The 27129-nt window shown below is 42.3% G+C and overlaps 1 protein-coding gene across 1 annotated transcript in view; it reads right to left on the reverse strand.

Annotated features, from left to right (window-relative positions):
* LAMA4 (laminin subunit alpha 4) overlaps positions 1-26593 on the reverse strand; it is a 104378-nt gene extending 77785 nt beyond the window's left edge. Inside the window, exons 1-2 of the mRNA XM_030004104.1 lie at positions 25896-26593; positions 2609-2710 (exon numbers count right to left, since the gene is read on the reverse strand). Of these exons, the coding sequence (XP_029859964.1) occupies positions 2609-2710; positions 25896-26096 (303 nt within the window). The 5' untranslated portion in view covers positions 26097-26593. The remainder of the gene's footprint in view (positions 1-2608; positions 2711-25895) is intronic.
* Between the last annotated feature and the right edge of the window lie 536 nt (positions 26594-27129).

Genomic DNA, 27129 nt, shown 5'->3' on the forward strand with positions numbered 1-27129 from the left:
CAGACATAGAAACTTTTAACTCTGGGAAACATCAGTTCTTCTAAAGATCTTCTGCTAAAGACATTCCGTAACACCTCTGACTCATGGTTAGGGTAACATGTGGTGCCAGTAGAGAGTCCATAAGTGATAGAACTTTAGAACACTGTTGCATATCAGAAGCAGGGAGATAGCAGGTTTATACTGGTAGAAACAGAGGACGACAACAATAATAATATGGGATAAATACAGAATATCTCTATTTGCAGACATTCTTATGGCTTACTATCAGGTGTGGTGGTTACCACCGCAAGAATTATTGGAGTAATTTGCCTAAAAATTTGAGGACAGAGAAAATAGTGAGCTCTCCATACCTTGTGGTCCCATTTCTTCACAGAAACTCCCAGCCATATAGGTACCTACTCCTTTCTGCCCCAGTCTCAGCCCCAGCAGGCTTTGGCCAGATCCGTTCCTGTGCTTCTCCAGAACGGTCCTTAGGGAAGGCTGCTTTGTCCACTGATTCTAATACAAATCACATTATCAACCATCAAGTCTCCTTTTCCCAAATTACTTGCATTCATTCTTCTAACATGCTTCTTTCTGCTGTACTTCAAGTTGCATCTTTCTTTCTCTAAGCTGTTCTTCTCCCAGGCTTTCTGTGTCACATTTTGTAGTTTACTGATTTCTTCAGTCTTCCCTGGAAATTTCCACATCCTCAGGAAAGTCCTGTTAGTGCAGTCCCCATGGGCATCTCTGGTTCTGTTTTATGCTATCAAACTTTCAAAAACTCTTTTCATTCTGCTCTTTCCTTGCACCACACTCTTTCCCTCTCTCTTTCACTCTTATTTCACGTAAGCCTTTTTTCTGTTCCTCTTTATTCAGAAGTAAATGGCCTGAGATTAATGGCTTCTTAAATCATTCAGATAAGCCATCAAATGGCTTATTTGAACTCAAGTAGTAAACTGGGGTTTAGCTCTTAGTTTTGTTCTTTACTACCTGGCTGGTTCCAAGAATTTAGTATCCCAGAGAAACGCCAGTCAGGAATGCACATATACTTTCAGATTATTTCCTGCTGATACAGTAACTTTGGGTTTGTGTTTGGTTTTTTTTTTTTTTCCCCTGAACCCTTGACATTGGCCTTATTTTTGTAGAAGTTAGGAGACAAGTCTTCTGCGTGTTTGTAAACTGAGGAGATAATCACTTCCCTACCTCATATATTCCACTCCAGAAACTCTCTGGTCACCAGAGTCATCAGCAGCAGACATTTGTCAAGCTCTCTCTCTTGTTCCCAAATCTTCCATCAGAAATTTCCTCTTGGCATCATTGTCACTTGACACGAAGGGGACAATCATCCAGAGAGCAAAAGCCTTGTGCATGCGAAAGAGAATAGCTGGGAATGCCTGGCAGTGTAAAACCACTTTTAAAAATTTAATATTAAAACACTAAGCCAAAATGTGTTCTGCAGAAACCAGCCAATCCTAAGCACGCTACAGTGGCCAAGCCATGATAATTGTTCCTGGGCTGAACAGCTGCACTGTCTTTCTCCCACAGAAATAAAAATGGTAGGAAATATGCCATGGAGCATGGCTTTATGTATTTGTATAACTGAAAACATGATAGAGGCTGCAACGACGCAAAGTATGTGAATATTATCAGGCTGTTTTATGAAGAGACAAACTGAGGGCAAAGGTTTATGACTTGTCAAAAGCAACACATGGCAGAGCAAGGAGCTCTGGGCTCTACTCCTGCTTTACAAGCCTGTAAAAAGTACACTAGTGCCTAGCTCTTGCTATGTGGTTTAGATACATTACATTATTAACTTCCATCCCTTTTTTAGTGTATTACTGCTCTGATTGCCCACTAGTAATTTGGGGTAGTTTTACTGGACTGATTTTTGCTCTGGAACTACAAGTGATCAACTACTAATCCTAACTCACAGCTTTCTGTATAAACTGATACTGAGTGAGATCGAACATACGGGAAATTGTAATACTACCCTAGAGTTCAACACACTCTTCCCTTGGTGTATTATTTCAACCTCCTCATGTTGTTCCTTCACAGCAGGAGGCTGCCATGCAGCAGAATTACTATGGATAACACATGTATATACACTCACAGGGGTCACTCACCATTGTAAATTGTTTATACAATCTACAGCACTGTATTCATAAAGGGGAGAATGAAATGTCTTTGAATTTATACATTTTTTCTCCAGAGGTATTCAAAATTCTTTCCATATTTCTGATGGACTAAAAATTTTCCCCAGCGTACTGACTCTCACAAATACTGCAAGCAGGAACTGTTTTGAATCTGCAGATATAATTTAAGTAAGTGAGAATGAAATTTGGCTAGGATAATCTTATTAATATATTGCTTTTGGCCCTACTTACGATGGCTCTTCAGCAAAAAGCTCCTGTGGTAGACACTGCTTTTGCTGTGTATTGAAATTGAGCATTGGTGTTAATAGAAGAGTCAGACCATGGTTTCTTGGGTTTGCCTGGGAAATATTTCCTTCATGTGAAGCCTCATGCAAGAGTTAAAGAAGGTGAAATGGTTCATGTTATCTTTTTTTAAAAAAGAAAAGGTACTGTTATTCAGTGAGGGACCAGCACTGAAGACAGGAATTCCTTACCACACAGATTCCAGATCCATCAAGGCATCTGTTTGCATTACCATTACAGTTGCAAGGAGAGCATTTTCCTGAGCTGGTACGGTAAAATCCTTCTTGGCACCCCTGCAACGAAAAAATAAAAATAAAGTGTTTCCTATGCATATGTGTTCGGAGAGTTAGGTTCGGCTGAGAGGCAGGGGAAAGCAAGAATTACAACCGTCAGGTCTCCCCGGAGCACACTGCACAACCCCATCATAGCAGACCACACACACGCTGCTGAAATCAAGTCTGTTCTTTCACTCCCTGCCCCGGTGCTGGCTTTTTTGCCTTACAGTATTTAAGCTGTCAGCATTCCTGCCTGTCTCCTGCCCCTGGCCAGCGGCGGTTCCCTGCCCGTGGGTGAGATGCTGGCAGATTCTTACTGCGTTTTGTACTAGAGGATGAGTTAACTAGAAATGGTGATCCTTCTTCAGTTAAAGAAGGTGTATTTATAGGAAAGGAATACCTTTTCCTTAAAAAAGAAAAGCTTTAGAAAGTTTGCTTTACATCAAAGCTTTGATGAGCTTTGGATGAAGAGCCTAGAGGAGACAGAAACATATCTACAAAGATAACGCCCTTCTGAATGACAGCTGGCTGGCTGCTGTGGGAGGCTACCAAAGCCGGTCTGTCTGTGGGACTGGTGAGATGTGCCAGCAATAACCTGTTGTCATTGCAGGAAGTAATCTGTCCCAGGGAGATACCGCAGTTCTCCCATCATTCTTCATATGGCATAAGAAATAAATGGGGGGGGAGATTGTATGAAAGGTACATTTTTCTTGTTATTTCTTAAATGTGTGGCTATGCCTGGTGTATATAATTTAGTACTGTTGATAACTTACTAAAGCTTACCAAAATTAAACAGAAGATTGTAAATATCTAAATCAACTTCTTTTAAATACTAATTAAAGCAATAACATAAGGAATCAGAAACACAAACGAAGCTATTAGGATGCCCCTTTAAGACTGGAAAATAAAAAGAAAATGAAAGAGGATAGCTTTCATTTGATATGTTATGTGTAAATTCTTGTTCTCCGCTGAGGAACTTCTACCTCATTATGCAAAGCTGGTGAGACACACAGGAGCACAGGTTGACCTCAGGAGCAACCTCTGCTACTCAGGCAGCACCTGCTCACCCTATGCAGTCTCCTTGTGTCACGTGTATTATGTCAGATCCATGCAAAATCATGAATTTTTGGATCCTAAATCTCTTACCCTTGCCTAACTCTTGCAATGATGTTGCAGAGCTGATGTGAAGGCCCTAGCATGTAATTTAGATCTCCAGAAATTTACCACACCCTGTTTCTGCTAGCATTTACAAACACCGTCCCTGAGGTGGCTGTCAGAGCCTGAGATATGCCAGGCTCTCCTGGAATATTTTTTTGTGACTGCCTCTACAGCACTTTGTGTATTCTGTGGCTCCTGAGGTCACTTACCCTTGCAAAAAAGTGGGAAAAGTGGGAAGTTCAAGCGAATCAGAAGGGTATGATCCTTCTGGCACTTGTATGAGCTATGAGGCTTCTTATTATATTGTACTGATCTAATTAGGATTAGATTTCCTTTGCGTCTCCCTCTTTTTCCTGGGTTGCCCTGAAATAAAGGATGATTTCTTTTCTGCACTGAGCTAACCATCGCTTCTCACGCCCGCTGTAAGCTTTGACACGAACAGCAGGTCTACAATATCAAATGCAGCACTGCTCAGCGATACCTCCACCAGCTGCAAAAACTAGCCTGCGAGTAGTCTTGCCGAATAGCCTTGTTGGTGGCTGTGGCTAATTAACCCTGGCACAGTGCTATGGCCAAATTGCTTCTGGGACCTGAACTTGTACATCTGCACGTCGCTGTCGTTAGAGCTGTGTGAGCAAGAGTGAGCAATCCCGAGATTCATCTGCATGTCAGCTTCCATTCTCAAGGGTGGCTAGATACTTTTATCCAGCCAGATAAGCTGCTTGTTTAGAAAATAATGTATCTTACGAGATGACTAACAACAAGCTTTGAAAATGAGGTTTACAAATGAATCATGAATCCAATCTTATCCCAGGGAGCCGTGAGAAGCTGAGATGAACATAAATGGAAAACTCAGTTGCCTTTAAGATTCTTACACACAATATTTTATCTGGTTTGCTTTGGAAACACTTTCTTAGATAAAAGCTCCTAGGAGGAAAAACCTTCATACCATAGCCACTTTGGGACAGCAGGAATACTATCTATTTGTACTGCTTGTTTCTTTCAGTTGTTTAGTCTTAAACACAGAGCTGTAGGACTGGCTTCCACCAGACTAAGGATTTCAGCTGAACGATTACGCCACACACTGTGGAAGGGAGACAGTTAGTTTCTCAATTGAAAACAGATTCTTATCCCAGTGTCTGTCTTGGCAATACTTCTCTCCACCCATACAGATCTGAGCCATGTTATATTCTCTGATGCCCCTCAACTGGTGGGTGGCCCTAGCTGGTCCATTAGTGTCTGCCCAAAAGCTTTCTTGGTTTTGCAGGTCTAAGCAGAATAATTTTTTACTTACAATGGTGAATATGAGCAATGGAAATGTAGGAGTGCGTGTAAAGGTGACTATGCAAATCCTTCAGTCAGCCATAAAGATCATCTCCTCTGTACTTCAACTAAGGGTATGCCTGCATTGCAGCCGTGAGTGAGCTTTCATCTAGTCCACTCACCCAGCAGTAACAAGGTAGGTGCAGTTCAGTGCAACGTCATGGTTCCAGCTGTATGGGCAGGGTTGTACAGTCTTTGCTGAAGTCCACTGGGAACCAGTTTACCTCCTATTATGAGCAGACACATTTCTCAGTTCCTCAAGACTTCTGCCTCAGTTTTGGGTGCCTTTGCTATTCTCGCTGTCAGAGCCCATCTTGAAAATGAGACACAGGGTCCTAAGTCACCTGGGTATTTTTTGGCAACATTTTTTCCCCACATTATTCAATTCATCACAAAAACTTGGAAGGTCCTGATGCTCACTATTTTAATACAGTATTTTAAACTGTGGGTTGTATCAATTTAAACCAGTAATGAGGTATTGACAATCAGTGCTATGAGGGAGGTGGGAATGAGGGGAAAATGGGATCCAGATTGTTTCCTTTGGGTTCAGAAGTTTTCTGAGGCATTCTCAATTATTCTGATATGTTTTTGTTGCTCCTTGCCCTACTAGTGATAATGGAGTGATTGGTTAGTTGTTCCAGGGTGTAAGCCAACATCGTATTTATAAAAAGAAGTGTCAGAGTGTTGAGCTAATTGAGGGATTCAAATGGCTGAATGTTCTGGGAGCACAAAATAATTGCACACAAAGCACAAACAGGTCTGGAACAAAATGGAAATATCCTGCCTGAAAAATCGTTATGTAGGCAATTGAGTGAGGAACATTTCCGTCCACTGTCTGTTTCTGAATGGTGAAGACAATTAGTAGGCCAAAATGCTAGGTCTGCATTAGCAATTATGTCTTCACAGTTATTAGATTTTTTTTGCCCGAGGGACAACGTTTGTTCCAGTTGAAGCTGAAAAGTCCAATCTAATGTGGATCTTGCTGAGCTCTTGAAAATCTTTTCCACTCATAGTGCCTTTATTTCCCCAGTTATTTTATTTGCATCTGGATTTAATTATTACATTCCTTAAAAACAAGAACCAGCTGCAGTGCTGAAAGCGCTGTGGAGCCTGTAGTCATATTCTGTTTCTTCAGCCCATTCTGCTGGTATGGGTGCAAGATGGGACTGAAGATGGAAGACAATCCACATATACAGGGTATGAGTTTACTCCCATATTATATTCAACCAGTTCCACCGATTTCATTGCAGCTGCTCCTGATCTGTGCCTCCATAACTGAGGGCAGAATCTGGTCCCCGTTTCTTCCCTGCTGCCAGCTAGTGGTAGCGGTGCAGCCGTGCCAGGGTAGCTATGTTTGCTGTGACCCTGCCTCTTCTGGCTTGCTTTTCCCAAAAGAAGAGTGTTGTGCTGGTAGCGTGCACGGAGTGTTCTCTGTGGTTACATCTGCACCAGCCAACTGAAGAAGGGCAAGGCAGGGTTTCAGGCACTGGCTTATGATCATCCATACTGACTGATGGTTAATTTTCTGCCTTGATTTTGCTGTTTGACAGGTTGTGATGTTCCTGACAATGTCCAGGAACAGCTCAGAGCATGGCATCTCTGTTAGGATGTGTTCCCACAGGGGAGTCTGTATGGGACTGTTTTTTTCTGGGCAAACACAGAGAGAGCTTTGGCATGTGAACACGAGCTGTGTTGTGCTACTTGACTAGGAGGTCCTCACACTGCTTTATTTGGTAATACAGATGAAGCCATTGACTCATCTAATGGTAAGAAAACATGGCATGTTCCTTCAGCTACTATTGGAACTTGTGACTTTCCCGTGAAGATATAAAAGCACAAAGGGTCTCTTCCTTCCACAATAAAAGGCTCCCTTGGATCCACACCAGTGTTTGTTATTTCGAGTTTTCTCTTGAGTGCTGGGGTACATGAAAGGATGTGATTCAGGGTTAAACGGTCTACGTTAAGACATTTCAGCCTTTGTAATATTCATTATACTCAAGTCTACCAGTCTTGGGCCAGGAATCTCATTACATTTGATTCAAAGCAAACCCAGAAGAAAAAGATGGTGCTTGTCTCCAGGACCATTGTAAAAGAGGAGACAGCTGGTGCGCTTGGGGAACTGAAGCTGAAGAACAGCACTCAAAGTAGCAGTCATGGCACATGAGCTGCCAAGTCACTGCTAAGTTTAGTGTCAGCTGGGACTTGGTTGTAGCTGGCCAGCAGTCTTATGCTCTTTGCTGCTAGAGATAGAGTCAAAAGGTGTGCTTCTTTCCAGGTCTGAGAAGGATCCTCGGTGGGCTGCATGGATGTTCAGACATGAAGGCAAAGATCAAACATTATTACTTAGTAGATTCTCACTTCAAAGGTCTGTTCAGGATAGTAAAAGTGAGTGCAGGCTGGGCACAGTTGAATCCTATAAACTCATGGGCTTGTGATGAAATGAAAATTAACCTAATATCCAAATCTACCTGCAAAAATACAAAGAAGTTCTACCCTGTGCCATAAACACCTGTATTTTGTGTAGAAGGGTGATATTTGATGCCAAGAGGCAGAAGTGCACATTTTTTTTAGTTTCTGGCAGCCCCCTCAAATTACTTCTTCATAGGCCAAGAGGATAGGCAAATGACTGTAGCGTAATTTATGGTATGCTACCCAAGTCATAGTAACTGTTCCTGATCATGCTCTTTTATTCTTCAGTGGAAGAGAATCAAATTAATTCTCATTACCTGTCATCTGGTGATGGTCAAGCACATACATCGATAGTTACCTCTGGCTAAGCTGGCATACCACAGCTTGTTTGCCTGCTTTAACTTGATGGTGTAGCAAGTTCATTGGACATATAGTTTCATTTTGAAAAGATTTTTGTGCATTCAAGTTTCCATTTTTCTGCAGTCTGACCTGTTCTGTAAAGGTGGTAAAAATATTGTCAGAAGAGATATTCTTAAGGGAGTCTTAGTCTGAGAACTGTGAAGTCTGGTGTGATAGGCTGTCTCTCAATCGAAACATCTATGGAGAATTGTGACATACTGGAATTATTTGCATAATAATATTTATCACTTGAATGATTGATCAACAGTTTCAGAACTGTGGGACCCTCAAAAGTCCTCACTGTCTGTTACGGAGTGAAAGAAGAAGAAAAGAAAACAAACTCTACTTAAACATTATCAAGTTTCGCCACAAAGCCCAGGGAAATGAAAAGAGAAAAATGTTGCTCCTTTGTCTGGTATAACAGGCACAATATCAGCCATAGATACCTGTCAAACTAGGACACATGAGTAAATAAAGCCCAGGTTTTTAATGCATTGGTGAAAACAGTCAGACAAATTGAGCGGAGCAGTGGATTCTTCCCTTCTTGACAGTTTCCCATCAAGGTTTAATGTTTGTCTGGAAGGAACAGTTTAGCCAAACAGAAGTTTAGGACTTGACATAATACTCTAACCCTGAAACTCTCCATCTTTTGCTATACAGGGGTGAATGAATACTCTAAACATCCTCCACCCATTTTAAAATCCATGTGTCTAAAAGAGAGACCAGTCTGCTGGAAGTGCATGGCATTGCCATGGAAACAACAGCCCTCTGCTCCTTGGGGACATTTCCAAACCCAACCCAAACATGCTTGCTTTTGTTTATTTTTTTATGAGCAGTATTTGGAATTGGCAGCCACAGTTCTGAGGCCTTTTTGAAGATTGTTTGCTTAGGTCAACTTGAGATAAACAGCCTACTGCCCTTCCTAAAATTAAAGAAGTTTTCCTGCTTGAATATCTCCCAGTACTTTCATTTACATGATTATTTATTAGAAATAAGAACATTAGAGAAACAAGTCTGAGAAAGAAGTCCTCTACTGTATGTTTGATGCTATTCCAATTTCTCTGGTCTCCTCAGAATGGGTAGGACTCTCTTCCGAAGAGATTCCTGGTCTTTCTCACCTACAATAGGGTCTTCACGTTCAGAAATACCCAACCCCCAGCCAAGCGCTCACAGAAAGCGAGCCAAATTTTCAGCATTCAGCAGATCCCCCCCGGCGTGCCTATGTCAGCCCCGAAGACAGTCCCAGGCTGACGCCCAGAGGAGCTCCGTGCCCCAGGTGCTGTGCCGTGCTAACACAGCTGTGGCCGTGCAAGTGCGGGGGTGTCCTGGCCAGCAGCCTCTGCAGCTGGGCGGCGGGTCTGCCTGTGTAAAGCCCAAACCACAGCAGGCTGGGAGTCTTCAACGTGGAGACATCCACATGGGAAGAAGCCAGCTAGACACGCTTTGTACGGTTTAGTTTCTTCTATGCTAAAATGCATCTAAAGTAGGTCAGCTGTGCTGGTTGCTCTCTGCTGACTGTGAAGGGGGACTTGGAGGGCTAGCTCACGTGTAGGTGCCTGTACTGCGTACAAAGTCCGGGGAGATAAAACATATTGCACATGTCAGATGTGCTGTGCTGTGTAGAAGTGTCCAGGTTACGACTGCTGTGCCATAGATCTGGCCAAACTGCTGGACACCCTGTACCTTTGGAGAAGTGCAAAGGCTCCTGACAGTCTGTTCCACCAGTCAGTATCTTCAGGTAGAGAAAGTGGATGCATCTAAAGGAAACCTTGGGGTCTGACAGGTCTGAGCGATTCTCTTTCTACATTTGAGTTAGGCTGATTCTGGCAAGTTCAGAGCATGATCATGGGGTGTTTCCCTTTGTCCAGACAGCGTCTCCTCTGATATTTACAGGTAGGTCTCCAAGGAAGCCGTATTATATCACTCTGCACTGGTGCCACCTTCACCACTGAATACTTGTGCATTCAAAAATCTGCAAACAGAATCTTTTCAGCCCATCTCTGAGATATGTTTGTTTTTCTTTGGAAGGCTGAAAGCATACATATATGCTAGCACCTCTAGTAAAGCTATAATTCTTAGGAAGAGTTTTAAAACACCACTGGACATTTACTATCTGGAAATTGATTTTATTGCTGTTAGTAGCTCAGTTCTGCTTCAACTTGATGGCTTTGGACAGCATAGAACATGTTTAGGAAAGAAATCTGTAAGAAATTATTAAGACTTTGTATCGTCATCCAAAATACTTGGTGCTCACTGCAATGACTTTAGTTCTAATAAGTGCCTGTGAGATTCAAGATTATCCCATTTTACAGACAGCAAAACTTATCCCTGCCATCATGTTAGTGCTGCTGTGTTCATTCCTGGCTCAAGGTGGGGTTAAGCACTGTAGATACAGCTGGGAAGAAGAGCTCTCATGCTGTGAGTGGCTTTGACAATCTCCAGAACTAGTGAGTACTAGTCCCAAATAACTACACAGCAAAGCTCTAGCACAGAAAGGAGCACAGCCCCATTCTGAGGACACCTTCTGGTTCCCTCCAAAAGGCACACTTTTTGCTGCACAAAAAATACTGCTTTGCCAAATTGGGATGTAAATAAACAAAGTGTTTGACTCCACGGACATCCTAGCTTAAAACCACTCTGGGCAGGGACAAATTGTATGGCTTATCGTGCTTGGAAATCATTAACTACAAAACAATCTTCTTTAACTTGGACAGATATACAAGTCTACTTCTGGTGTTTCATTCAGCAAGAAAGTACTGAGGGCACCAACAAGACTTCTACATCTGCTTTTCAGCTCAGGACAAAATTGACTTTCAGTGCATTTAAACATGGACTTCTAAAATCCAGACTGCCAGTTGTAGACTGATGGACGTTTGACCATTTCTTGCTCCCTGGGTCCAAAGTAACAGACGGTTCAAATTCCTCAGGTCAAAGACATGTATTTCATAAGCATAGACACAAAGATTTAGTTCTTTGTCAGTCTGCTGGGGAAACTATGCAAACAAAAAGAGCTGTGATAACACTGCACCCCACTGTCCCTTTGGACACCCCACTGTCGCCTTTGGCGACCTGTGGGAGAAACCTCTCTCCATTTGTTGCCAAAACATAAAATCCAGCAGATGTACAGTATGCACTGTGTGCAACTCCAGCTCGGAGCTGGCCCATGCTACTGGTGCGCAGCACACTCAGGAGCCCCGCGCTCTTTGCCCTCTTACACAGCCACCACGCACTTCACTGACCATGGAAAAGGTGCTTAACTGCTGGAGGTTAAATTTTGGCTTGAGCGTTCAGCATATGTAGTATTTAGGAGTGTCTTGTGACTGCAGGGGGTCTCAAAAGTGTGTGTGTACATGGGGATGGACAAGGGTTAAGTGGGGGGAAAGCATATAGCTATATTTGCTCTGCAGGACCCTGCTGCTGACTCAGCAATGCTCATTGCTGCCTTGGTCTCAGAGGACTGGATGGACTCCCACGTTCACTAGAAAACCTATGAACTGCACTTGCTGTATATGGTCAGCAGACAGGAGAACCTGCATGCATTTCCCCCTTTTCTGAATGCATAGGCAGCTGCACTGGGTCCATCAGACACTGCGTTTACCAGACTGAAGTGTGTTTATTAATTAATGCTCTGATTTGAACGGTCTACATGGACATGTCTTTAAGTTACGGAGATGGAGCTCTATTTCTGGCAGGGGATGAACTGCCAAAAGCTTTTATCCCCATCTCACGTCTTGTCCAGCCAATGTTCTGCCCATCCAGGCAGCGTATGATGCTCCGGTGCACTTCACGCCTAGACTTTTCCACTTTTGTGCATGAGGAACTCATGGGTGCTAGCTCACCAGCTCTTGCTGGAAACGCTTTTGCAGCAAATATTGACTACCGCTGAGAAACATTGTTAAAGTAAGTTTTGGGATGAATTTAACTGGTAAAGGTTAGAGCTATGCTGGTTTTGTCTGTCCCCAGGAGACAGTACATATTTTACAGGTACATGTAAGATATCTGAGCACTGTGCCTCAGCAGGTGATCTGCCTTTGCTATTTGGCCTAGCTAACCATGAAAGACTGTCTTGCCACACTTCGTAACTCGGAGATAACAAATCACTGAACCCAACATCAGGTGCTGTGAGACACCTCTGTATGATCAGATTCCTGATTCCTGTTTTCCAAAAGGGTAGGACTGTCAGTGATAATGGCATGCAAACAGAGCTTGTAATATTATTTGCTGCTTTGAATATTATTTGGCATTGCTCCTCTTCTTCACAGCTTTTATTCTCATCTGTTCCACACATGAACACTAGACTGTTCACAAGATTGCCAGTAATGTGTAATCAAGAAATGCAGAGCAAAGCTCTGCATTTTTCCCTGTAATAGCTACTATGGGAGAAGCTTAAGAGGGTGGTCTCTGTCTCTCAACAGCTGAAATGGTTGAGTTAACAGATGGCTGTATTTACAGACTTGGATTTTGTTACTCCTCCAACCTGCCAAAAGGATCCACCTCTACAACTATGTTTGATCTAACTACGGTAGGCCATGTAGACAAAGGATCTCATGATCTGATGGATCCTATGTGAGGTGTATGACTTGGGGTAAAATTTGTCTTATTAAATTCTCTCTGCTTCGTTTTGTTCTGATTTTTTGAGGCAGGAGAGAGAAAATATTTCTAGGAGGTGTCCTTGGGCTCTTTATATACAAGTGTTTGATGACAGCTCTGGTATTGTCCTATCTGTTATTCATATCCCTGCCACTTCTTTACAATCCTAACTATATAGTTGCAAATAATTTGTTTATCAATTTCTTCTAGCTCTTGTGTTCCCCAAATTTGGATGGATTTTAATTTGCCAAAGGAGAAAGAATAATCATATGGATAGAGATTTATGCAGTTACAGTTTCCTCAAAAGCATAGCGAGTACTTGTAGCAATGAGGGGTTTGCTGCAGACAGCCTGTTCCAATAGGTCAGTTTATATACAGTGAGGCATTGATTAAATTCATGGCTCCCCAGTTTATATTTATAGCACACATTCACTCTAGTTTTTATTTATAGGTTACCTTTTAGTCTTGTCTATATTATATGTCTCTCTTGTTGGCAATGAGGCTTGAATGTCATTTAAATGGTCTTACAGTAAATGCCAACCGGATGAGATGGTCGTTCATTGGCCCTTCTTGGGGGAGGCCTCTGTACTTCTCTTGGGCTGTTTCTATTAATGGAGCATCTGACCATTATGCTGATGGGTTGTGGATCTCCACCTGCCCCCATTGGCTCCCACAGCCCTTCTGCTGTTGCCTTGTCCTCCCTCTACTCATGCTCGTGTCCTGCCTGTCCTGGTTTCCATTTGTCCTCCTACTCCTCTTCTCCACTTTGCCTTTCCCTGCACCTGGTTCTAGTCACTCACCCACTTCATGACATACCCTTCACCTCTAATCTACTAACATCCTCACAGCAACAGTTTCATTACGTTGTTTGAAATTAACATAAGGAAAAATATTCTTTCTCACTGAACAGATGAGAAACTCATCACCTTGTTTCTGTGCATGAGTTCCTCTGTCCCTAACTATGTTCATAAGGGTATTGGGACTCAAGAAAACACATTCTTCTGCTCATCAGTTGTGTGACCATGAACATTACTTTCAGTGTTTCTTTATCTGTAAAATGGAATAATGACCACAGTCACTCAGAATCTCAGTAATCACAGAATGGTTGAGGTTGCCAGGGACCTCTGGAGTTCATCTGGTCCAACCCCCCCCCGCTCAAGCAGGGCCACCTAGAGCTGGTTGCCTGGGACTGTGTCCAGATATACCCAATGTAATCCACAGCAGTGTACTCAATGTAATCCCAGATTACAGTGTCCCACACAGACCCAGTGTAACCCACAGCAGTGACATCAGTCAACAACTTCATGTCTTTTAAGAGAAGTAGTCAGAACTGCCAGGAATAATGAATATCCCCACATGGGCAGACATTTTTGGTAGTCATGATCTGCTTGTTTCAGATGCCTGCGGTGAATATAAAGCCGTTGCTGGACCCAAGAGTTCCAGTCTTTTTAATCCAGTGCTGACAGAATTTTTTCGGCTTCCAGCTAAACAAACAGCCATGTTTTAAAGCCAATTGCATATTTACCCAGCACTGCTTGGCATTGTGCTGTCTTTTCTTTTTTTTTCTCCATACTTTCTAAGGGATAGACCACACTCCGGTATTTGAGGGCAACTTTTATGAGTGACCTGCAAGGATTTACTGCCAAGGCATACCAGATATATGAAAAGGATTTGTCAAAAAGGGTAGGGAGAAAGAGAAAGAATTACATTTCAGTGTTAAAATTTCACATGAAAAGTTGAAACTAACTTTGTAGGAGAGCTTTTAAGATATTTAAGGAAAATCTGTTTTCTTCATAAGAGGAAGGAAATATGAATATGGAAAAATCTATTTGATAGAGAAGTTGTTTTTGTTAAACTGTCTTTCAGGGCATTTGTTTTTGTTAGATACAATGATTAAAACATTTTCCTTTTCCCCAAAAAAACAAATGAAGAACTGGAGCTCCTACTGAAGGTACAAATAACATTAGTTCTGCTGGTAGTTTCCCCTTAACCTGTCCTGTTCATTTCTCTTAGTTTGCTACATGCATCTTCCTAGACCAGGTCTTGGCTATGGAGGAGGTTGCTGTAAGTTCTTCCAACCACTCAGTTAAACTATAATTAATTTAAAAAATAAAATGCCCTGGTGATGCCCTTTCTAAGAGCGGTCATACTTCACTCTAGCTTAAGTTATCATTTCAAGAAATAAACGAATTTCAAATTCCCAGACCTTGAGTAATAGCAAATTCAAGACTGTCTTTGTAGTTGAACCTATAAATCCCTATGAAGTGACATTTCAGAGGGATCTTTGTCTGTCTTTGGAGAATGAGACTCTCAGAAGTTAATAACTGACCTGTTGGCCAGACATGATCTACCATTAAAGTCATCATAAAGAGAGATAAACAGAAGTCCTGCTTTACACCGTGAGATACTCCACAACATGCAGACAAAAGCAGAGATCTCTGCAATTTTATTTCTTCTCCGTTGTTTTTTGCTAAATTTACCTGAGCTTTGAAGCCCCACAAACCTAGAGAATTAAAAATAAACAAGCTTGCTCACCACCTTCCCCTTAGGCCTCCAAGCTCTATTTATAATTTCTATAAGCCTTCATCACCTCTGGTCTACAGTATCAAATTCTTCTGAACTAGAAAGGTCACATTCTAACTATTATTACTGGAGAAATTAATTCAGTGTGTGATGTCATAGCTAGACAGTTAATTACTCCATTTAATACGACACTACAGCTGCTAGAGAACTGTCTGCATGCAAAAAGCCACTCTATAGTATTTACCATTTCAAGGGCAGAAACCTAATGCAAATTAGCCATTTGCAATTTCAAATTTATTTTTAAAATTGTAAACATTACTGAGAGGAACACATTCTTTAGCTTAGTCTCCAAATCAATATTCATGATAGTTTTATAATAAGCACCCTGGTGTAGTACATTAAATTCCTGTATTGTTCTCTTAAATTTCTGACATTGTTAACTGTGAACTATTTATTACTTCCAGTGTTCCACTGATGTTGTAAATTAGGAATTAACCAGAAGTTGGTGAAGAATTTTGGGCACAATGCTGGTAATCTTTTTTTATCCACTTATCTTGACAGGTATCTCAGTTCTAATTGCATTTAATAAGATTACAAACTAAAGCAATTATGTGAATTACACAATAACAAGCTTTCTGTTTTGTTATTTAGCTTGCAAATGTAAAAGCAAATTCTTTCTTGCTAAAATAGTCATTCAGTGAAAACTCCCAATATTGTTGCATATTCTTATTTTTTAAATTAAATTCTAAGATGTGATAGGTTCAGTGAAAATTAAAGCCTCACTGGGTGCATTTGCCATAGATCTGGGCAAATTAATTTAATAAAGGGGTTTTCTAGGTAAGTGATATGAAATGCTCATTAAAGCTGCAGTGGTGTGTTTTTCTGAAGCTGAGTAATTTGAATCTTCAAACATAAAAAAATAAATAAAGCAGTGACTCTGGTTTTGAATCTGTAGTCTTTTTCAGTAAATGAACTGTTCAATGAATGATGAAACAAATGAAGCCTTATTTTCTGTTACTAGCATCCTTTCTGTCATCCCCTGTGTGTGGATTTCAATATTATCCCTTTTTGTCTGCATCCCCAGTGATGCTCCCAGCTGAGAGCACGGGGCTGCGTCTGGCCAGTCTGCAGCTGCTAAAGAATATATCTGATGACTGAAATGAGCCTGATTTTCCAACTGTTGCTGCATTAAGCAACAGCTTAACACTGTAAGATCTTCATCATTACAGAGGGTTTGAGCTCTCCTCAGAATTTACTGAAAAAATTGTGATTGCCTTAAGGGAGACAGGACAAGGCCCTAACAGTAACAGCCTCATTTGAAAGCTTCACTTGCTGACTTATCCCTGACAATTGGGAATATTTATGTATCACCTGAGGAGTTATCAACTCATCAGCTTCCAAAACAGAAGTTTATTTTTGATGAAAATTAAGAACAGATTATGATGTTGATGGAAACCATCTTCCCAAAGTTTTAGACAAGGAGCTCAGAGATTGCTAAAACTAAAACTAGCAAGACTGAAACTAGTTGCTCCAGTTCTAGGTAAAATCCTGCTGGCAGGGGAGATACAGAACAAAAGTTACCTCTATTTCTCCCTGTTGCATAGTAGGGCTAGCACTCAGAGAAAGAGTGAATATGTCTAATTGCACATGGGTAATCCCCAAACCAATAGGCAAAGCAGAGCATGGGCAACATGGAAAAATGACAAGGAACCCTGTCCCCAGTCCACTGTCACTCTATGTTCTTGTTCCTTGAGTGGGCTTGTGCGTACCTCTGTTGTAGTAGGGACAGACTAACATCGACTCTCACAAAAACAAGCAATAGCTGAAAGCCAGATGGCTTTTTGCAGAGCAACATTATCTATTACCTTGACTAAGTAATTGTATTTAATTTAAAAAAATTTTCCTGTGTTGAAAATGTTTCCAGACTGTTACTCCTTCCCCAGTCCAAGTGGAAAACAAAATGCCATTCAGCGACAGAGATGGGGTTGGATCCAATATAAACATTTCTCAGCTAGGCATTCTCCATAGAAGTGCACAGTCATTTTTTCCATATACAGTGGGAAAGACAAAGCCTCTGCTTAAAAGGCATGCTTTTCCAAAAAGGGGGAGGGCTAAAATGTTTTAGCTGTCTGCAAGCTGGTTAAGGATTAGAGATTAATACCAGCCTCTGCTCTAATGTACTTAGTACTACAGCCACTAAGTAAAAAACTTACTCTTACAGATGCTCACTGTTGGAAATAGAAAATCTGCAGTTGGAAAGGTAGCTATTTGATTTTCCTCTTTCAAACAAAATGCCAAGTTTATTCAAGGAGAACAATTTACAGGAAAAGGGATGAATAATTCTGTGTTGTTTCCTCATTAACCACCCTCCACCCAGTCCCTACAAAACATTCACATGAAATGTGCATTCTGAGTCATACTTTATCCTCTTCAGTCCCCCGGATAAGTGGGCCATAATCAGTTGACAAACTACAGCACTCCCTGAGAGATTTCCAGATAGAGACAAAAATTTGCAACGGATAAAGAAGAAAAGTGGCCTTTAAAGCAGGTACAACTGTGCTCGTGGGACACTGTTAAAACTGAGGGAGTAAATCTGAAGCTTCCTTTGATTTCCCCTTTTGCAGCAATTTTCCCCACCCCAGATTTCTAGTATTTCCTGCTATAATTCTGCAGCTCTTTGAAATGTTGGAATCACAGTAGAGACATACAATGATCTACTTGACCAATGGCCATGGCTTCAATTTAAAAGCCTGTTAGCATGAAACACAAACCAATGTGAAAATCTTGAAAGATCAAGAGAAAGAGCTTCCATCCATCTCTCCCCCCCAAGGGTGGCCCAGCTGTGGACAAAACAGGCAGCTGCTGGGGATGGCTGGCGGGCGGGTGCTGTGTTTCTGGGCTGTTCTCAGAAATAGGGCTTCCCCCTTCACCGTCCCAGCACTTTTTAAATGTGTGGGAAGGAAGTGAGGCAGCTCGGCATGGTTAACTACATGCCTTACATCCAGCGCGGAGGTGGGCAGAGGCTGTGCTCTGAAAGGAGAGAGGAAAAGCCAGGGCTTGGGAGAAGGGATAACCTGCCCTGATCTCTCACTGCCTCTCGGCCCCTGGCTTGTTTCATCATAGACATAGTCTGATAATGAAGAAATTAGTTTCTTCTTGTCTCAAAGAGGGGGAAGAATAGACGCATCAAGAGAAAAAACCCGCAATTTCTTTCCTCATCCCTCACAAAAATCCATCTCCCAAACCCCTGTTTCCAGCTGACCTTAAAGGGAATTAGCTGGTGCCTTAGAGACTCTGCTGAGTCTCCGAAGACAATCCTTGCCATTGATGGGAAGTAGGGAGCCACAGAAAACCACAAACCTGCAAAAAGCTGAGTAGGTCACACAAATTCCCTCTGACCTTACTCCATGTCTAGACCTTCCCCCTGAACCTGCCCACCTCCCCCCCGAATGGATCTGTGCCGAGCACTGGTGCTCCGGAGACCTTGCCGACCCTCAATGGGCTGGGCTGTGTTAGCTTTTCTGGGGCATGTAGGATTTTAATAGCTGGGGTAGGGAGGGCTGTGCCGTGTTTTGCCCTGTCAGCTTTTTTTTTTTTTTTTTTTTTTTTTTTTTTTTTGGATACTGGAGCAGATTTTCTCTGGATAAGTGCTTGCTTCCACAGAGTGCTTTCAAGGAAAGGTCCCTGGAGCCAGGAGTGGGGAGCACAGCATAAGGGAGTCGTGAACGGTAGGCTGTCTGTGGCTGTCCATGGGCTATCATCCAGGATCAGAGGTGGAAAACCACAGTGGGAAACCCTAGGACATATTGGCCTTACAGTCACCTTGGCAGAAAAGAAGTCTGCTCATCTCTTGCCGCTCAGAAAGCCTTTTCATACAACAGTAACAGGATGCATCGTAGGGTGGTAACAAGGTACCACACAGCCCAGAAACGGTCTGGTTTAGGTGCTGGTTCCATGTAACTTTTTCTTCCACTTTACACCAATGGTGAAAGGCTGAAGGAGTTCATTTTCATTCATTTTTGTCGGGAAGACAGAGTCAAACAATGATTCAAAGCCTTACAGTTTTAGCTAAAATGACTATTTTTACAGGTCATATTGGAAGTTGTTCATGCAAGTAGAGTCTTTTTATTCAGTAATTATTAAATTAAGTTTCACATTAACATTCAAGTGTGCCAGTTCTTCCCATGCTCCCTGGCTTCCATGTGTCATGACTTAAAAAATAACATTTTAGTTCTTCTTACAGTCTTGTAAACTTGCAAGGGTAATTTCTAAAATACTTTTCACAACCCTCTATTATTCTTTGGCTCCTATTAGGTAACTTAGTAACTCTTGAATGCTGGGGTTTTAGCACTGTTTCTTGCTGGTTTGTCTTAAAAGAAAAAAAGGGAGTTCTAGTTTCCTGAAATATTTATTTTAAGAAAATAACCATCTAAAAAATTGCACAATACAGCTAAACAGGAACGACAAAGCCAGACAGTATTTACTGCATTTTAGTCAATCTCTGTGTGCATTGCCAAATACACACTGTATGTATCCTGACTGATAGTTAGGAAAATCTCTTTGAGATCATTTAATGACAAAAAATTAGATTTCATAAACTGTGGAGATCTAACAGCTTTGTATACAATACTATTCAGCAATTGTTGAATCTTGCATTAGGATGCATAACCCAAACATCCCCAGCTCATGGTGGTGTCTGAAAATGAACTGGGATCAGATCCAAGCATTCAAGAGGACCAATTAAAATATAAAAACCAAGGGTGTCTGTATTTTGGTGTTTGAAATGTAAGTCCAGAAGCAAATTTTAAGTTATCAATGGCTGGTTATATATTACTCAGAAACTAGACCTATTTTACACAGCTCTTGAACACTAGGAACTCTAATTGTTATCAGTTTAAATCAGGACAAGTACTCCTTCAGAAACCAATTCTTTTATTTCTTCTCATGCCCCCTGGAAAAACTGGACTTCTAACTCCTTCCTTGCTTCCCATGTCATGAATAAGAGTGGGCATGAAATGCCTGTTACTGGTTTTCACAGCCCTGAATAAGCTTTGGGGCACTTTGCTGGTACTTGCCCAAAACTTTGTGGGAACTCACTGCAGCGGAGTTTAAATTGCATTGTTCTGGTGAGTGCTTTATGCACCTTCTTGAAATGAAGAACATTTCCCACTATCCATCTGCTCTGTCCTGTGCTTCCATTTCCTTCAGCTTCCTATGATTTAAAAGGTTTGGGGTCTGGTGGCTGTACTCCAAGCAGCTGACTTTCATTAAAGCTTTGATGAGAAACTTAAGCTGGAATCACAAACATCTGCAGTAAAACTTCCTCCCCACTAATAGATGTTTCTCAGAACATAACCTTGTTGTACCAGAAAAAAACAGCAGCTAGAACTCCAAATTGCCCATTTTGGGAGTTAACCTAACATAACCTCAAGGGTCTGAAATGAATTCATTTAAAGATCGGCTTTTTTAAAGGTAGATGCAGTTCCCATCAGTTTAAAAGAATATAAAGTTTTCTGTCAAGCTAAAACCCTTTTTGGCTCACACCTCAGGGTTAGGTCTTCTGCTGCTTCTTTGACTGCTAGTTTGTTTTGAACAGATTAATGTCACAAGTAAGAATCAAATTGTGGTTTCTGTAAACAGTCTGCAAGACTTTCTGTTCCAACCTTTATGGAGGAAAGGGTGAAGGCAATTTGGTGATAGTTTGAGTCTTTGTTAACAAGTGGTTGGGACTTATGATTGCTCTCTTTTTATATACCTAATGTGAGCCATTTTAGAGGGTGAGTTTGTCACAGGTCCTGTGCTAAGTATTGCTTATCGCTTTAAAGAACCAGAAACAAAGCACCTCAAATACTCTTTCTTGCTTTTGAAAATTTAGATCAGCAGCTGCTCTTGAAGTCAGGTGGGAAAAAAATGATTGTCAAACATATAATTTTAACATGCAAGCTCCAACAGATAACTTCTGCCTCTTACTTTCTCCTATAGTAAATGGCTAATTTTGACTTGACTATGATAATAGTTTCCTTTAAAGGACTTCTTTTGCCTCTCTGCCTTTCCCCTGAGCCAAAACCGCTGATGCTGGAAACAGTTTTCCTCTTCCATCCGTCCAACAATATCATGCCTTCCTTCACTCTGGGAATTGGCTTCCTGCCCTGTCCCAGCTACTTCATTTTTTTCTTTACTCTTAAGGCTCTTGATTATCTCATTCTTGCTCTAATTTTTTTCCTCTCTTTTGTCTTCTTCTTGCTTTAGTTTGCTTCCTTTCCCACTATTTGCTTCTTTTCTTTCCATAGAGGACATTTGAAATTATCTTTTCTTGCTTGGCAAGTGTCTCCACAGAATGTTTGTCTTCCCTTTCTTCCACTAATCCTTCCCACACTCATCTCCTATAGCTCTCTTGGCTATTTTCTTGAGCTCAAGTAGTCATTTACATCAGAATGAAATAAGTCTTTTTCTCAGTGTCACCTTATACTCATTTTACATTAAAGTGAGTGACTGCACAACGTGAATCACAAAGAAACATTTGCCATACTTTCTAGTATTTGAAGTCTTGTACTATTGTTTGTTCTTACCTTAGACTCTGTAAGGAACTTTATTCCTACTGGGGAATAAAATCTACACCTATATAATTAAAACCATCATGTCAGTGGAATTTACAAACACAAATGTTGACAGTGGCAGGCTTCAGACCCAAGAGGTAATGTATGACCTGCCTCTTATTTTAAAGGCATGTGTTTGACATGACAGTGGGATATAACTATTCTCAGAAGGTACTTCTGGTTTTCAGTTTTAACTCTGTGCCTCACCAAAACTGGAGTGTCTCACCACCCACTTTCCTTCTGCTGTGTCCAAGCAAATGAGTGGAACCCTAAACCAAAGATTTCTGATGTTTGCCACTCACTTGTTTGCTTTCATTTGATATCTGCCTGTCAGTTTTAAATCCTTTGCTTCCATCTCTGATGAATCTTCCTTGTAGAATATTTTCGTCTATCCTTATTTGGAAAAATCAATCTCTGACTTAATGCCGCCAACTGCGGTTGGGTTATACCGATGAGCTGGATCTAGTGCTTTGTGCTCACTCTCTTTCTCACTGTCTCCTCATACACATCAGGATTCGGCACTGTAACATCTCCCCCACGTCCTCTTATTGTCTTTGTGAGCCAAGGAACTTAATCATCCTAAATAGCACACAGACAACTGAGTACTTGAGAGTGCTTTTCATATTGATCTGCCTCTTGATAGACAATCCAACACAACTGGATAAAGTCTCCAGTGCTTAATTACCTTTGAAATTAAAATTTGTAAGTAACTTGTAGCCTGAACTGGGTCACCTTCAGTTTCCAGTTGTTGCATGTGATGATACCTTCGTTTGTTAGGCTAGCAAGCCTATTATTAATTTTTTTTTTGCCTGTGTATGCGCTTACACAATAAGTCCAAAGTTTTTTCTTAACCTCCCTCTTAGCTAAGCAGATTGTATTATAGAATCTCTCAGCTATCTTCCAATTCCTAACACTGTAACCCTTCTCATGATACTTTTCTGAATAATTTCCATCAATTTACAAGCATTTTTCTTGAAACAGGCAGAGAGGTAGCTACCTTATTCCATGATGGTCACTACCAGTGCTCCTTCTGTAGGTAACATGACATTTCATTGGGTGGAATCCAGTCCATTTAACTTAAACATCTACCTTTTGTGCCCCAGACTTTAGCTGGTTAATAAAGCTGTCCTGAAGCGAGTACCCAACACAGTTCTTACAGAGGAAGAGGCTCCTTTGAGGGCCTCCAGGGAAGACCACTAGGAGTTAGAGGCTTTAAACACCTAGTGTCTCCAGTACTGTATGGGGAAGTACTGTAGTGTCTCCAGTGCTGTATACTTGAAGACAGTGCCTGATTCTGATTGAAAAATTCTGGGAACAGTTTATGTGCCTGATTTAGGTGTACTGTATTGCATATTGATTAACAACCAGGGCACCAAGCTACTACATGTTGCCTGAAGTCCGACTCAAACCCATGGTCCACTCTGTAAGTGGGTACAGCATATTAGCATAGCATTGAAAATGTAGTTAGTCCTCTTCTCTCTGCTGTTAAGAGTCTTTCATTCAAATCCAAGGCACAGAGAAGCTCCACATTAACATTAACTCTGAATTTTTAAACCACTTCTCCAAGCTCCTTTGAGTTTAGGGCTGCCAAACATGGGAAAAGAAGAGGAGTGGACAACTGAGAAATATTCACTAATATGTATTTACATTAATTGGGATCTCGTGTTCTTCTCTAGGTTCATAATATCAAACTCTTAGAAGGATTTTGGAGCATCCCACCAGTTACAGCTTGGAAACTCCCACCAGCACTGTCTCAGACCTTAGAGTTTTCTGAAGATGTTGTGTAGAGCAGAATCATGTGTAGGGCAAATTCTGTCCAGCACATTGAAACACCACGGTCTCTGTCTGCCCTGATCTGTCCTCCAGCTTTACAGCGGCGTGTTTCACGTCACGGTTGACTGGCACCACAGTCCACAATGAAGCCCCATCCACAGCTCCATAACTCTGCCTTGCAAATCTGCCCCCTTTGTATAATTTGGCACTATTCAATGTGACTAACAACCTCTGTCTGCTCCGGAGAGCTGTAGGCCTGAGTCAATATTTAGACGAAGGAGCTGAATCAAACCGCGCTGTGTATGGGAGTTTATTCTGCGGTTCACTGTGAGCTGCGGGTTAAGAACTCAGGCTTCGAAAGAGGCTAATGCAAACCTGCTGGGATAAACCCTGTTCCCGGGGCCGAGGGAGGGGAGGTGGGCTGTGGGAGGGGGAAACTCTCTGAGGACAAAACGTGATGTTCCTTCCTTGGGTGAGAGACTACCAGACCATCACTCTCTGGCCCCTACATCAACCTCTGGGCTTAGAGCTGGATCCCCAGCTCCTGATACCAACTACGTACATGGATCAATGGGTAAGCAGGTTCTCACTGTTGCAGAGCCATCAGCCCTATCCCAAAAGGACATCCTACTTGGGCCTCCTTGCAAATTGCCATAGAGCTGGGCCCTGAAATGCAATAGCAAGGTGAACCCGCAGCTAGCAAAGGGACCTGAAATCCTGGCTCCTTCCACCTGGAATCATAACATCCTACAGCCAACGGCCCTGGTGTGAAGATAGCAGGCAGCATTGTTCATTTGTAACATGGGATCCAGAGTCTAAATGCTGCCGTTGCAGGGACTGAAGTAAACTGCCAGACTAAATGCCAGTTAGTGAGTCTATTGGATTGGACCATACAAGTGAAACTTTAGGTAGGATTGAAATGGGTGAAGGACACTAAAGTGTCATTCCCCTGAGGCGTTCAATACATCTCACAGCACTTTCCCAAGGTGTAGTATAAGATATTAAAGTGAAGCAATGTGAACTGCGTCTTTAGCAAAACCATACTACACAATCATATCAAGAAAGGCTAATAATCACTTATGCACATTACCCTCTGAAAAGCAGCTACAAAACCCATCCAGCTCTTAAATCAGGCATTTCATTGAGGGACTTTCCATGTTGTAAGGAACAGGTGGCAACGTGGCTTCCCGGGGCTGATCCCAGGCCAGAGGAGAAGAGCTGTACATCCCATGGCACGGAGCCCATCCAAGCCCGGGACGGCTCCCGAGAGCCCCTATGCTGAGCAGAGCAGGGTTTAGCCTCCAATTTTCTCACACAGGTCATGTTTCGCGCCGAGCCCCTGGCAGGGTGGGCAGGCAGTTCCTGAGGCTGCCCAGCTGCTTGGAGCCGCTGCGGGGGGGGACGAGCTCTGCCCAGCCCCATGTAACCGCGGCTGTCTGAAGGGCTTGTGCACTTATTTCCATGGCTGTTAGTTCTGGCAATTGGAGCGTGGGGGGGGGGATTAGCCTTGTGATATCAGAGATTGTGATCTTGATATTGTCCTAGTGACACGGCTGTGTTAATCTCACCTCATTTTTGGATGTTATGCTAGAAGAACTACTCTTTCCCTTCCCATGACCTCATGTAACTCAATTTACCTCCTACTTTGCATCTCCCACACATGACACATTATTGTCTCCCCCCTCCCAGTGTATGCTGGAGTAATTTATTGTTTTCTCAAGCTGTATTTTTGAGTAGTCCATTCCTGACGCAGCTTTCCTAGAATGAGAAGTATCAACCAATCCCAAAACACAGGGGTTGCAGGAAAATTTTCCACTGTAAATTGCTTCTCAGGTCTTTCTAATTTCATTTGTCACTAATCCCAACCTCATACTTTTTGGAAGTCTTAAAATGTCTGCAGGTGTTTTCTCTGCAGGCAGTTTCCTACACGAGTTTGATGTATTATCCCCGCTCTCATCGTGAAAAAGAACTTCAGATTGTGGCATTCAAAGACAAAAGCACAAACTTCTACAGTACAGTGTTTGCCACCAAAAGACAGACCTTTTCTGGAAGTTTAAGTGAATCACAATCGCAGGAACTACAACAAGACAAGCAGAAAAGTGTAGTGACAATTAACCCTTGTAAAATAGCTCTGTTTGGACAGGCCTGTTTAGTTACGTTGGCAGGAAAGTCAGAGACGTGCTAAGCCAGCCTCACTGCAAAGTACAGCAGCTGTCTGCTCACAGCAGGCAGGGCATGTGTACATTTTGAAGTCTGAACTGTATCTCTCCAGTCCCGAAATGCAACGTCTCAGACCTCCCCCCCGCAAAAAATCCTCCGGTATCGCTTTAAGGATCGAATGATTAAGCTAACGTTAACCAGATGGGAGCTTCAACACAGACAGATGAAAGCAGAAAAGCACAGACACTAGAGAGAGAAGGGAGTTACTGTACCTCAGCAAAAGGCACCCAACTTCCAGTAGCTACTGCCTGCTGCTGCCCTCTGATAACAGTGGCTTCTTGCGCGCTGACCGCTGAGCTACCTTCAATGTCAAACTGAAAAATGCCTCCCTCACTCGAGGCTGTGCTGGAGGAGAAGCATCTCAAAAAGAATAATATAGGAGAAATGAGGGGCCAGGCGGAGATCAAAGCCATTTCCTCCCCTTACATCCAGCAGTGGTCTTCTAGCGTCTCAGTAATTGTTTACCCTCTTCTGCAATCAGCCCCCCTTGGCTTAGTGGTGCCTCAGTTATTTTAACTTTCTTTCAGCATTCAGTTTCCAGATGTGGCACTTCAAGGCAGTCTAACCAGATCCCGATTTAAAGAGGAAAAAAGAAAAAAAAAGAAAAAAAAAGGAAAAGAAGGGAAGAAAAGCGCTTTTGCTGCCTCCCTTGTTCACTCTCTGTGCCTGTGGCTCCTCTTTTTCCCCAGAGGCTCCAGCTCAATAACATACAGATGGGCAGTGCTTAAGCAGAGAGTGTCAAACAGAGATTGTATTCCAGGAAAGCACCGCTGGCTCCCCAGCCACCTTATCTCCCCCTGTCAGGATACAGACTGACGCTTTGCTCGGTGCTCTGGCTTCCTTCACATGTTCACATCATTCCCTTTTTTACCTTTCGTGTCGAGACCCTCCCACTCAAACTTTGCCGTTCAGAAAGTGAGGTCACACTTTTCTCCCCCCCCCCCCCCCCCCCCCCAACTCCATCCAACCACTCCACATCAAGCATTGACTCTCGCGACTGTTTATTTTTTAACATGTCCAGTTTATTAAGTGGAAGGCAGAAAGGTGCCAAATTTATGAAAAAAAACTGCTACACCAACCTTTTCTTTTGCATGGGGGAGGGGAGGCTGTGGGCGGGAGGAGGAGGAGGAGGAGGAGGAGGAGGAGGAGGAAGAGGAGGAGGAGGAGGAGGAGGGAAACAGCCTGGCTGTGCCATGGGCTAATAGGGCTAAGTGATTTCTCTAACATGCTTCATTCAGATCCTTTCCCTCAAGCCCACCTCTCAGCTTCTCGTCGGCTTGTGAAAAAGAATATCGTTCACTGCGATTTTGGAAAATGACTTCATTCCTCAGACTCATGAACTTTTATTTACAAAGAGCATCTTGTATTCCTTTTTCAAGAGATGCTTTGTGAGGCCCTGGTAACAAGGCTTGCAGTGTGTGTATGAAAACGAGCTGAATATAGTGC

Source organism: Aquila chrysaetos, chromosome 2 (genome assembly GCF_900496995.4).
Source record: "Aquila chrysaetos chrysaetos chromosome 2, bAquChr1.4, whole genome shotgun sequence".
NCBI classification, from domain to species: Eukaryota; Metazoa; Chordata; class Aves; order Accipitriformes; family Accipitridae; genus Aquila; species Aquila chrysaetos.